The following is a 12,720-nucleotide window of genomic DNA, read 5'->3' on the forward strand; positions in this document are numbered from 1 at the left end:
AGGTAACTATAAAGGAATGAATTTAGAGTCTGATAAAAGCAAGAAATTATCACTGTTTATGGTCTGCACATGAAAAGATGGAGCTGACAAAGACCAAATGAGCATGCTCAGCTTACTCTTTAATTAACCTACCACTCCCTCCCACAGTGTATGCAGGCCTTCATCTAGTGCAGACAGAAGACACTCATTCTCCTCAGATAGACAGAAGGCATTCCCCAAGAGGACTTATTTCAATTTATAGATAAAATGCAATAATTGTCTTGCTTTGGTACAGCAAGCGTAGACTGTAACAAAATCAGTCTATTCCATTGCTCTTCTCATTTGTAATACATTCACACCCACAAAAAGTTGAATCCTACTAGAGAAAACTCCTTACCAGAAGTATATCCAGTGCAATTACATGATACCAAGAAAATTACGTTCCCTTCTTAGGTATGTGGTGTCCTATCACACACCTTATTCTGGAAGACTGAATGAGAGGATCTGCAAGATTCTGCAATTCATGCATCATGATTTAGGTATCCAGTAAGGCTATGTATTCTGGACGTAATATCACGCTTAATCATAGGACTTGCTTTAAATAATGTTGGTAAGTACCACTTATACCCCTCCAAAGAGTCTGCCATCTGCAGCTAGTCTGCCATCTGCGGCTTCCTCTGCCGTAGAATGGCAAAATCACAAAAAGGTGGGTGTTGTGTGAGCGGGATCTCGGAGGGAAGGCAGTACAGGCTGTGACACAGCAGCCAGTCAATGGCTGCCATTAGTCTACCAGGAAAGACACTTTTGCTGATATTTCTACAGCCTAACCCAGAAACAGCTAATAAAAATGCTTTGCCAATAATTATCAACACATAATTAAACACCAACATGGAACCTAGTAGAAAACTACTGGTGTAAATTAGGACCTAATGGAAGTAAATTCTAAGACAGCAACTTGGAGAGTTTTTAAAAAGTATCTGTAGTAAATCAAACAAAACAAACACAACACAACTGACTGTCTACTGAGAGTGATTTCTGCTTATAAAGATTCTGCTGGCTTGAATCCTTGAATGACTATTCCAAGTAAGAGTCAACATTTTTTAAAAACTGCTCTTCGTCGTTAAGATATTCCAAGATAACATTTCCTCCATTATATAAAGGGCACTCCTCCTTCGTGATCCACCTTTCCAATGTGTGATCCAATGGCAGGGCTTCTCCTGAAGGGACGTGACACAGCCTCAGCTTCTGGTGAGAGAGAGAGAAGGTGCACAGGGTAAGGCACACTTGCAGACACATCCCAACACTGGAAGGAAAAGGGGTCACGGGACATTACCTTCGCCGTCAGCTTGTTGTTTTCATTCCTGAGATTAGCGAGAGAAGCTGCAAAGTCCACGACCTTCCCGATGCTCCACCGCAGGCAAAAGAACATGGCTTTGCTTTTTTCCTTGCTCCCCTTTGGCAAGTATACCTGGAAGTATGTTCTTTCTGTCTGTGTAATTAAAAGTTACCATTCGGGATCAGACACACACGAGAATAATTCCTTATTCAGCTAGCGGTACCTTAACTCTTCTTTTGTCAACATAGAATAGCCTATGACGTCAGTTCTGGTCAGAAGAACCCATCATGTAGCCTACCTACCTAACTGCATGTCCCAAAGACTCAAAACCCTAGCCAGGTTATCTGCGGAACCAAGTTGTACGGCCTTTTTATGTCCAGGGACTGGGTGCAGAGGAACTCTTTGTTTTCTTTGTTGAGTTCCAGAGACTCAGACTTGGACCATAGTCTTCCCTCACATCTCCCATGCATTCCCAAGTTAAGAAGAGTTCAACGTGAACAGAGAGAAATCAAGAAGACTGACGGCTCATTCAACAACACCAGAATCCCTAAACATGTTCCCTCTGTTTCGTTCTGTGAGGAATTAAACTTGTTTCAACTGTACTCCTTGGAATCAAAGTCCTGTCACTTGAGAGACAGGCTTCTTGATACAAAAACATTTATTTTATGTGAAAGACATAAAAGGCATGTCAGAGGTATTGAGATTTTTTGAGAAAGAAAGTGAAAAACTAAAGTACAAAAAAGCCCCAGAGAGTTTAGTAACCCAACGGGTTTAGAAACAGCTTCTCCAGCATAAGCGGTGCCTCGCTTGTCTTCCTCAGCTGCATTGTTATCTATCTTGATTAAACAATAAGTGGGAGGGCTGGAGAGATGGCTCAGCAGTTAAGAGCACTGACTGCTCGTCCAGAGGTTCTGAGTTCAATTCCCAGCAACCACATGGTGGCTCACAACCATCTGTAATGGGATCTGATGCCCTCTTCTGGTGTGTCTGAAGACAGCTACAGTGTACTCACATATATTAAATAAAATAAAAAATAAGTGGGAATAGAATATTTCCTGATTCCTAAACACTGCGTTAGGGAGGCATCTTCACAGGTCAAGTCCTGTACAATAAGAATCCCCTAAGTGAGGTGTTTCTAATGGAAATGATGGGAAATAATCGAAGTTATCTTAAGAAAAATACAGTCAAAACAACTCCTGTCTAATCAGAAAGGAATTTAGATTTGCTGAGGGTCAGTGCAGTGAATCATAGCTAAAAAGCATTCAGAGAAAAAGAAAATCACTGTAAACCTAAGCTTTGGTCCATGTCTGTAACCAGCAGTTCCTGTTCTAAAAGGAAAGCAGGAAGAACAGGCAGGAAGAGAAAACTAAAGCTCCCAGACTCTAAAATTATGTCTAGGATCAAAAACAGACTAACAGGCAGCTGGAGCAGGAGGTTCCTGAGTGCTGAGTGCTGCCCTAAGCACATCAGTACAGAGAAAGGCACAAAAGCACAGCGAACTTGTCCGGCTCAACTGCAGCAGCCTCAGAACCACACAGGTGCCACTCAGCTCCCTCAGCTGATGCTCTGAGAGGGCGGGGATGGGAAGTCAGGGCAGAGAAATACACGAGAAGCCCTGTAGGGGGTGGTTCTGATGTGCTTTGACCGGTCGGGAATCTACCTGTGAACCATCAGGGTCCTGTTCCTCAATTGGTTCTTGATCGATCAATAAAGATGCTAGTGGCCAATGGCTGGGCGGAAGAGGCGGGACTTCCAGGTTCCAGCACGCAGGCTAGGAGTTGCAGGAGGAAGAAAGATTTGCCATGCTTCTGAGGGAAAGAGAGCCACTAGCCATATGAGATCTCGGATGGAGTGGCCATTGGCCGCTTCCTCAACTGGGCCTGGGGTAGCAGGCGGGAGATTAGAAATACAACTAAGCTGAGGGCAGATTTCGGATGCTGAGCAACTGGGCAACTCAGCTGAGAGAAGATTTAGAGGTGTTGAGCTGAGGTGGAAGGTAAGGACATCTGTGGAACTAAGGGAACCTGAGCGGTGGCTGGTAGCATGGTTTGCCCAGAGCTTAAGGCAAGGAAGTAGAAACTAAGCTACAAACCCTTCAAAGTCAAGATGAACTTGTAGAATCAATACACTTAAAATTCAAAATTAAGCAACAAACAGCAGAAATCTAAAGACAGAATGTCATTGGGATGTACAGTGAGATACATTACCCACAAAAAGGAACACACTATAAAACAAGTGGAAGTAAAACAAGATGTAAATATCCAAGAAGAAATGCAAAAGCTAAAAACATGGCTTCTAAACTAAGAAACTCAAACCAGATAAATTTCTATCATCCTCGATTTTTAAAAAAAGCTTAATTAATGATGGTGAATTTGAGCATCATCTAGAGGGCAGCGTAAAGCAGAACTGAGAACTTCAGACTCCTTGGGCAGCCTGGACTACACAAGAACCTATCTCAAAAAAAGAAAACAATCAAACACCACAATGGCCATAAGAGGAGACAGAATCAACACTCATCGATGGGAAAATGGCAAAAAGTCACATACTCCATGGAATATGACGCACACTTTCAAGGACACATCAGCAAAATGTGGGCACACTGGAGGGTCTTTTCTACTAAGCAATGGGATATAAATCAGAGAGATGATGACATTATCCATCTGAATTTATAGCCCTCACCACTAGACATGTATATGTATATGCACGCACACACACACACACACACACACATATATAATATAGAGAGAGCATATAATATGCTGGTCAGTTTTTGTTGACTTTACACAAACTAGAGACACCTGGGAAAAAAAGCCACAACTGAGGAACTGCCTCCATCAGACTGGGCTGTTGGCTTGTCTATATGGCATTTTCTAGATTGCTAGCTGATGGAGAAGGACCCAGCCCCATATGGGTGTGTCATCCCTGATCAGGATGTTGTTTTGAGCTATATAGGAAAGCAAGCTGAGCAAGGCTTGCAGGCAGCCAGTGAGCAATGTTCCTCCATGGTTCCAGCCTGAGTTCATGCCCTGACTTCCCTCAATGACGGACTGTAATGTGGAAGCTGAAATAAACAGTTTCCTCCCCAAGCTGGCTTTAGTCAGTGTTTTATCACAGCAACAGAGAAGCAAACTGGGACACATACGTTGGCTAAAAGTTAATTAACAAATCTGTAGTAAGGCATGTGACTAGGTATGCTTGTATATTCTGAGTTTTTCCCAGGCTGCCTGGCGCTCACTCTGTAGCTCCATTATCTTGAACTCCTCATCTCCTACCTCAGTGTCCTGAGTGTCAGATTCTAAAGAGCCTATCGAGAGAAGCTCTCCTCCCTAAACACAAGCACCTTCACTGGAGAAACATTTGTTAAAAATAATACACGGAATAACCTGGGCTTATTTAGAAAAATAAAGTAGGCTACAGTCATACAACAGAAAAATGAATATTCTGAATGAACTAGACCATACAGAAAAATATGAGTACAGAAAAAATATTAAAATCATGATGCAGAGTGGGATAAATAGTGAAGACCGACATTGATGGTTCGCCGCCATCTCTATAAAGTGGAAAAGATGTAGTACTTATACAGACTTGACAGCACATGATCTTCCGCAATGATGCAAACGAGGGCTAAGTTGTACTCAATTAACGAGAGGAAGAGAGGAGATGTGAAGGATGTTTAACACATTGCCCTTTTCACCTGCGGCAGGGACTTATCCCCATCAGCGTGCATCTTGAGCTTCATCAGCGCCACCTTCGCGGCTGTTCCGCTGCTTTTTGCGCCTTTCCGTCCCTTACTTGCTGCCCCTCCTGTCTTGGCATCTAAGGAAGAAGTGCAAGCAAGTGAGGCTTCCCCATCAGTTTCCAGAGTTCCCTTCCATCCTTCCTTCTTTTTTTTTTTTTTCTCTTGTTTTGAGACAAGGCCTCCCTATGTAACACTGATACTGAGATACACCTGTCTCTGATGGGATTAAAGAAGTATACACCATGCCCAGCTTAACCATTATGGCCTTTGGCATACACAAATTATACAGTAGAGCTCTACATTACTGATGGTCGATCCAAACAATATCTACCTGAGAAAGTGCACAGGCACATGCTATTTAACCTATTTAATCTAAAGCAACCACTGACCCTTTTATGTAACACTTTAGGTTTGAACAAGGGCACCACCTTTAATATGGAATAAAAACGTCTACTAAAGTAATACATTGCCAGAGAAGCTAAGCTAAATCGCAACTGGCTCTGTCCTGGAACTACCTTGTATGGTTAGTAGCATTTATAAAACAGCTTAATAGGACATATTGTGTAAACAAAGCAGTCTACCATGCCAGCCTCATCAACATACCAACCACAACTGTTAACACTCAATCAACACATCTCTGCTGCTCAACAAATGAGACTATCCCATGAGAACCTTATTACTATTTCCTGATTTTCACTGGTCAGAAGGCTTTGTACAAAATACTTTTAACAAGGACTCATCAAAATGCAAGTTCTTGGGACTGCAGAGGTGGCTCAGCTGTTAAGAGGCTTTTCCAGAGGACCTGGGTTCAACTCCTAGCACTAACATGGCTCATAGCCGTATGTAACTGCTGTCCTAGGGCATCTGACACCCTCTCTGGCCTCCAAGGGCATCAGGCATGCAAGTGGTGCACAGACATACACGCAGGCAAGACACCATCCACAGAACCTACAGGTAAATCAATAGTAACATTTTAGAACAGAATGCAAGCTCTTACACCGGGGCAGTGAGCAAAGCCTCCATAACTGGGAATGAGATGTAGGGGGCAGGAGTTGGGGAGTGACAGATGTGCTCTAGGAATGAAAGCAGCCATGGAAGCCTGTGGAACTCACCGACAATGTCTCTGACAAGTTTCTGCGTGGCAGCCATTCGAGGCTTTGGGACCTCCAGCTTTTCGCAGTCATGGTCCGACTGATGACGGTGTCTACAAGGATCAGAGAGCTGGCTCTGGCTCATGAAGTAGATACAGCTAAGCGGTACCCAAAGCTTGCATGGTTCAGTAATTACCTCAGGCAAAAGTTCTTCTCACAGTAAGGACAGATCACTGCCACAAGCTCTACTTCAGTGCAGCCCTTGAAGGAGCATGAGTAAGATTCGTGTTCATCTGCCTTTGGTCTCTCCTTGATTACATTCACCTAAAACCACAAGAGGGGAAAATGTCGCTATGGTTCCCATTTAAAACAGCACAAAAGCCAGCAATAGAAGGCAGCAACCATATTGTTCCAGTTCAAATTGATTACTCTAACTTTTCTAATGTGTTCTAATTATATCTTAAGTTAAAGTGGAATGACCATTCTCTCCCTCTCCTACCTTCCCTCCCTCTCGCTCTCCATGTTCTTACTTTGTAACACCCCGGGGGCTCTGAATTTGCAGGGTTTCTATTCTGCCTCTTGAGGGCTGGGATGACAAGGGTGGACCACTGCACTGCGCCCAGTTTATTGCCTAGCGTTTTACTCTCTGGTTTGTATCAGCGGTACACAGAGGTGCCCTTAAAGGAATATGTCCAGAGACTTAACTCATCAACCCTCAAATGGGGAGCTGTACCTACTTTTTAGGCCAGTTTTTGGAAATAAAGAACTAAAATGGGGGATGGGGGAAATAAACAGATTAACCATATTACTGAGCATAGAGAAGGTAGATTCTTAGAGTTAAGAAAAGCTAAGAAAATGACTACTTTAAAATCTGTAACCACAGGAAAATCCTTCACATAATACCAGGAACATCTATTATAATGCAAAACCTAAATGGTCTTCCAAATTTGCAGTAACGACTTAAACGTAAAATTAGACTTGCTCGTGGTGGTCCAAGGCTGAAGAGTCTGAAAACTTTACTGCCACAGAATCCTATCCCCACACCCCAGGGAAAACGAGCCCTGCCGGACGGGACCTCAGCACGGAGGCCAAGGGGGATATGAACACACAGCTCAGCCTGGAGAGGAGGGCTAGGACCGGAAGCTATGAGAATAAAAACCTAAACACCAACGACAGCAAATTTTCTTCAAAAAACAAAATACAGCAAAAGATTCTGAATGTCACATCTAGTGTACCAAGTAGCCGTGAATCTAATCAAATTCTAAAGCCATATAAATTATGTAATAAGAGAAAATAAACGCACCTCAGAACAACCATGAGAGTCCTTGCTTCTGTGTTCAAGGCTTAAATAATTACAAAAAAAAAAATTCATTTACATGCAATCAGCAAATACATTTAATGATAACTGAAGTAACTCAGGCTGTTTTAACTTCTCACATCCTTATGGTGCATTCTGCACACTACAGTAGTAACTTTCATGTAAGAACAAGCAGAAGCCACAGAATGAAGGGGTGTGTACAGTCTCAAATGTTCTCACCGTAAGTGTTCACCTGCAATCGAATATAAACAATGCACCATTCTAGCTATGTCTAATTGGAGTGCTTTAACTGCATGCAAACAAGGGGTCTCACAGTTTCTTCTGAAATGAATCAGTAAAGGAAGGGATGCAAAGTCAAGGCATGACTTTCCAAATCCTTGGGTGGAACCCAGGTCATATTTGCAAGGTCTGTGTTCAAATACCATGCACTATCCATTTTTAGAACATTATAGGTTGGACACTTTACGCATGTTCACAAAAATACACAGAATAATTATGGCTAGATTTTTAAAAGCTACTTTTTTAAAGTATGGGTATTATTCTCTCACTGTAATTACGACACATAATCTTACAGTGCACATTTATGAATACATTTCTGGTAACTTAATGCTTAAGGACATACACGTGTAGCCAATTAGAAACTGTGACTAGTCAGTCAGTCTTTTCCACAAGTGACTACAACGCTGAATATTAACTGTCAGTGGCTAAAGTTACAACGCTCTTCTACATCATAATTGTCAGAATTAACTTCATATTGACAATCACCAAAATTCTTTTCACATCCTACATACAAATGTAACTTACCAAAATATTCCTGAACAACCATCACACACAAATGGAAGAAAATCTAAAATTGGAGGAAAAAATAGTAGGTCCTGGTCAGTGTCTGATTTTGATTTTAGTTTTGTTTGTTTGTTGTTTTGGTTTTTCGAGACATGGTATTTCTGTGTAATCCTGGCTGTCCTGGAACTTACTCTGTAGACCAGGCTGGCCTCCAACTCAGAGATCCAGAGATCCTGCCTCTGCCTCCCAAGTGCTGGGATTAAAGGTGTGCACCACCACTGCCTGGCTTGATTTAGTTTTCTTAAGCAAAACATCTGCTGCCAACTCTAAGAAAAATTTTCTTTCCAATGACCCTGTATATCAAGTTACTATGTAATCATTATTAACCAAAAAGTACCAAATCTTCAACTCTAGGAAAGTGGCTAGACCAATGGGAGGCAGATGTTACTTAGTAACTTTCTTAAAACAAAACAAGGGGCTGGTGAGATGGCTCAGTGGGTACAAGCACCCGACTGCTCTTCCAAAGGTCCGAAGTTCAAATTCCAGCAACCACATAGTGGCTCACAACCACCCGTAATGAGATCTGATGCCCTCTTCTGGTGCGTCTGAAGACAGACAGCTACAGTGTACTTACATATAATAAATAAATAAATCTTTAAAAAAAAAAAAAAAACAATGGGGGTATTTTTCTCCATTGTTTTGTTTCCAAGATTTACTAGGTATTTTTTTTTAGAACAGTGTGTTGCAGAATGTATGCATTTGGTGTCAAAATTCTGGGTTTTAATTCTGACTCCATTTAACATCAATCTAGCAATACTAAGTAGTTTACTTAATAATAAAGCCGCAGATATACATGTAGTATATGCTGTATATATGTTTATCTCTCACATAGATATTATTAGTTAATTCATACTAATGCTGTCTATATACATATACTTTGTAAAGTTCACACAAGTATCAATCCTCAGTTATAGAAACTAATTATTAAAAACAATTACTTTTTTTGTGTGTTTATTTTGTTTGACACGGGTCTCATATGGCCAATGCTGGCCTTTAAATTCCTGATTCCCCCTTTTTCAGACTCTAGAGTGCTGGAAATACAGTGTGAGCCCCCATACCTGGCTCAATCACTTTCTAACTGACTTCAATCTATCTCATATATAAATTCCAGCAAGTGGCCACATAGGCTACACAAACCCAGTCACACTGCTTTCACAATAGCAACCAGACAGTACAGCTCAGTCCTTTACAGAAAACTTTAGTAATCCAGAAAAGATACCTTATAGGGTATCTTAATCCAAAATGCCAAGAGGTTGTATGTAAACAAAAGGGTCTCCCTAGGTAATCATGCTTGCAGACTAAGGGCCCGAATGTTTTCTTAGAGTGAGAAGTGCCTAGTGAACTATCACTATTGTTATTAAATAAATCATAATACTGTGAGCTTCAATTTCATGCCAAGAAATTAGAGATATGTGTCAATATGTAAACTCAAACACATAATCTGCAGAATTTTTATACTTTTTTAGATTTATTTTTCTTATTATTGTGTGTGTGTTGTGTTTTCTTGTACTTTGACACACAAATGGAGGGTGGAGGATAACTTTTTTGGAATCAGTTCTATCTTCCCCCTGTGATTTTGAGGCAGGGTCTGTCTGAATGAGGGTCCTGCCTACAGCCATGCTCCTGTCTGAGACACACGCCGAGGCTTGGATTACAGACTTTGTCACTGGCCCATTATGTCACTTTCAATTTTGCTATTTTGAGACTTAGAGGGTTCAAGCAAGTATTATATGCCATTCAAGGTAGCCCAGGAGGAGGAGTTATGATTAAAATAATTCCTTAGCATCAGATATCCCTACTTAACTCTACCCCCTTTCTGCTAGTCCAAGAGATAGGCCTCATCTTAATAACACTACAGATATGTGAAACTGGAAAGGATGAGCTATATCACAGATGGTAGATATGTTTAGACATACTAGTAAATTGACCTGACAAGATGTATATAGCTTAACAGTCAAATCCAAATAGCCAAGCTTCCCTAGGAAAGACTACATGGAAAAAAAAACAAAAAAACCAAAATTGATCTGCTGAGTGAAAGGTAAAGGACATATACAACAACACGTCCTGTCTTGCCTTTGCTTACTGCAGGCATCACCTACTGCAGGAATCCAGGCCAAACCCAAGAGCTGCATTCAAGAACTTGCTGGGAACTAACAGAAGCTGCAGCATAAGGAAACCCTCTCCTCACATTTGGAGTGCGATCTAGCAGACTGTGAGCCTAACGCTTGAAGGACTTACCGGCTATAGGAGTCTAAACATCCTGAACTTTGACGCATACCACCAGGGCCTATGTTTATGACAAAGTCTACCATCACCATAGTATTTATTAAACCTTCCTAAAATGTGGTTTACTGATCTGCAACTAATAGCTTAAGTGAATATTAGAAACACCAAGACGAACACACAGCTGAAAACTGATGCTGTTCAACTCATTTGTCGGACAAAAAAAATAAAAATCAATCAAGAAAAAGCCTGGGAAAGTGGATGCTCCACGGTCGCAATGGTAAGGACCGAGGGGAAGTGGGAGTCCTGATCTAAGCCGCTTCGCCGACCAAGGCTTCTTGAGCAAGGCCATCTGGATACCCCGAGGAGTCTGCAAGGTGTGCTTTCGGGATCTGCGTGCAAACCAAGGGAGCCACAAAGTTCGCCCCTAAACCGAGGAACAGTAACAAAGACACCACCACTATCACCCTGGAAGGCCGCTCACGCCCCGCGTCCTCCCTCACCCGCCGCCACCGCCCCGGCCGTCAGAACCCGGCCCAGGTCTCCCGCGGATGAAAATGGGGCTTCCAGCGTCACCTCGCTGCCGGCAGTGCTGCACCTGGCAGTGCTGCCCAATGTCCAACTCCGCCATCTTTCCACCGCCGCAAGGGCGGGGGGCGGGGCAGCGCTGCGTACGTCAGTCCGGAGCAGGCAGGACCGGGGGCGGGGCTCCTGTGAGGTGGGCGGGGCCTGTAGTGGGACAAGGCAGAGCTTTCGGGGGCGGGACCCCCGGTGGGGTGGGGCGGGACTCCGCGATGGGGCGAGGCGAGCAGGCGGGGCGGGGCCCACAGGAGAAGCTGGGCCTTGAAGACGCTTGCGCGCTCCCTGGAGGTTCCAGCACTCTCCAGAAAGAGAAGAGACTTAGTAGAACTCAATTCTTGTAGCTGAGGTTCTCGGGCTCAAAATTGAGAAAAACCCAGCTCCTCTTTTGGAAACTGCACTCACTGTTCTCTACACTGAGCCTCCAAAATTGAGAACGCCCTCATGAAAATTTCTTGATTTCTTAAGTAACTGTATTCCCAGGAGCCAACAAAGACCTGGCAAGAAGGAGCTAAAGGAGTCTGCAACCCTATAGGTGGAACAACAATATGAACTAACCAGTACTCCCCAGAGCTCGTGTCTCTAGCTGCATATGTATCAGAAGATGGCCTAGTCGGCCATCATTGGGAAGTCCCCTTGGTCTTGCAAACTTTATATGCCCCAGTACAGGGGAATGCCAGGGCCAAGAAGTGGGAGTGGGTGGGTAGGGAAGTGGGGGAAGGGTATGGGGGAGTTTTGGGATAGCATTGGAAATGTAAATGAAGAAAATACCTAATTTAAAAAAAAAAAAAGAATGCTAGCAAAAAAAAAAAGAATGTTATAGCGATCAAGAGAGGCACCTGGACACTGATTACTATTGTCTTGATGTTTTAGTTTGAAGTAAATGCCCTCACCACGAAAGCATTAGGCTTTTGTTTTTAATTTAAAGGCTTCTTTTAATTATTTGTCAAATTCTAGTAAGGAAAAAAAAATACATGCAACTAAAGTGTACATCGCTCCTCGGTTAGGAGAGCACACTGCGGAGGCAAGCTCCTGGGACTTAGGATGAAGGGAGCTGTTTGATGTCTGACGATCCTCTTCATTAGAACTAAGGGGAGGCCTTGCCTTGTAGGTGGGGTAGGAAGGGAAGTCTTTCTACTGACAAGACACTGGCCACAATCAGAGTGGATAAGTGACAATCAGCTGCACTCATGACAGGAACCTGAATAGTCTCCCGTGTGACTTAAGGGTCCTCAAATGCTCTCCTAGAGAGTAAAGTGGATACAATTGCCACACACCATACTTTTTCAGTGCATTCTGGATATTCGAACAGAGGCCACAAGCTTGGGCAGCAAACAGTTTTTTCAGAGAGTTAACTCCCAGCCCTTGTGATTTCTTGAATCTAAGGCTCAGCAACTTTACGTTTTATTAATGTTGGTACAGTCAAGCAACAGTAGATTTTCCAGAATGTTACCGTGACTGAATGTTCTAAATAGATGGCAAATATATATCTCACCAATCCAATCAGAACATTTCTTTTTCAGCTCTTGGAGATCTCATAGCAGCCCAAGACTAAAGTTTAGCTACTCCTATCCCTGAATCTCCTTCTTTTCTGATTTTTTTTCTTTAGATA

The 12,720-nt window shown here is 42.7% G+C and overlaps 1 protein-coding gene across 4 annotated transcripts; it reads right to left on the minus strand.

Annotated features, from left to right (window-relative positions):
• Positions 1 to 258: 258 nt before the first annotated feature.
• Positions 259 to 11,199, minus strand: Zfand1 (zinc finger AN1-type containing 1). 4 transcript variants are annotated; one of them, XM_021158054.2, is made up of 8 exons: positions 11,106 to 11,199; positions 8,268 to 8,310; positions 7,449 to 7,488; positions 6,342 to 6,469; positions 6,167 to 6,258; positions 5,010 to 5,131; positions 1,313 to 1,468; positions 259 to 1,224 (listed from the first exon to the last, which is right to left on the minus strand). In XM_021158054.2, exons 1-8 carry the CDS (start codon positions 11,158 to 11,160, stop codon positions 1,054 to 1,056), a joined length of 807 nt encoding a protein of 268 aa, XP_021013713.1. In that variant the 5' UTR covers positions 11,161 to 11,199; the 3' UTR covers positions 259 to 1,053. The 4 variants fall into 4 exon arrangements, with proteins under 4 accessions (XP_021013713.1, XP_029331311.1, XP_029331312.1 ...); XM_029475451.1 differs by having other exon boundaries at positions 11,033 to 11,174; XM_029475452.1 differs by lacking the exon at positions 11,106 to 11,199 and adding an exon at positions 8,438 to 8,455 and having other exon boundaries at positions 940 to 1,224.
• Between the last annotated feature and the right edge of the window lie 1,521 nt (positions 11,200 to 12,720).

Source organism: Mus caroli, chromosome 3 (assembly GCF_900094665.2).
Source record: "Mus caroli chromosome 3, CAROLI_EIJ_v1.1, whole genome shotgun sequence".
In the NCBI taxonomy this organism is placed as follows: domain Eukaryota; kingdom Metazoa; phylum Chordata; class Mammalia; order Rodentia; family Muridae; genus Mus; species Mus caroli.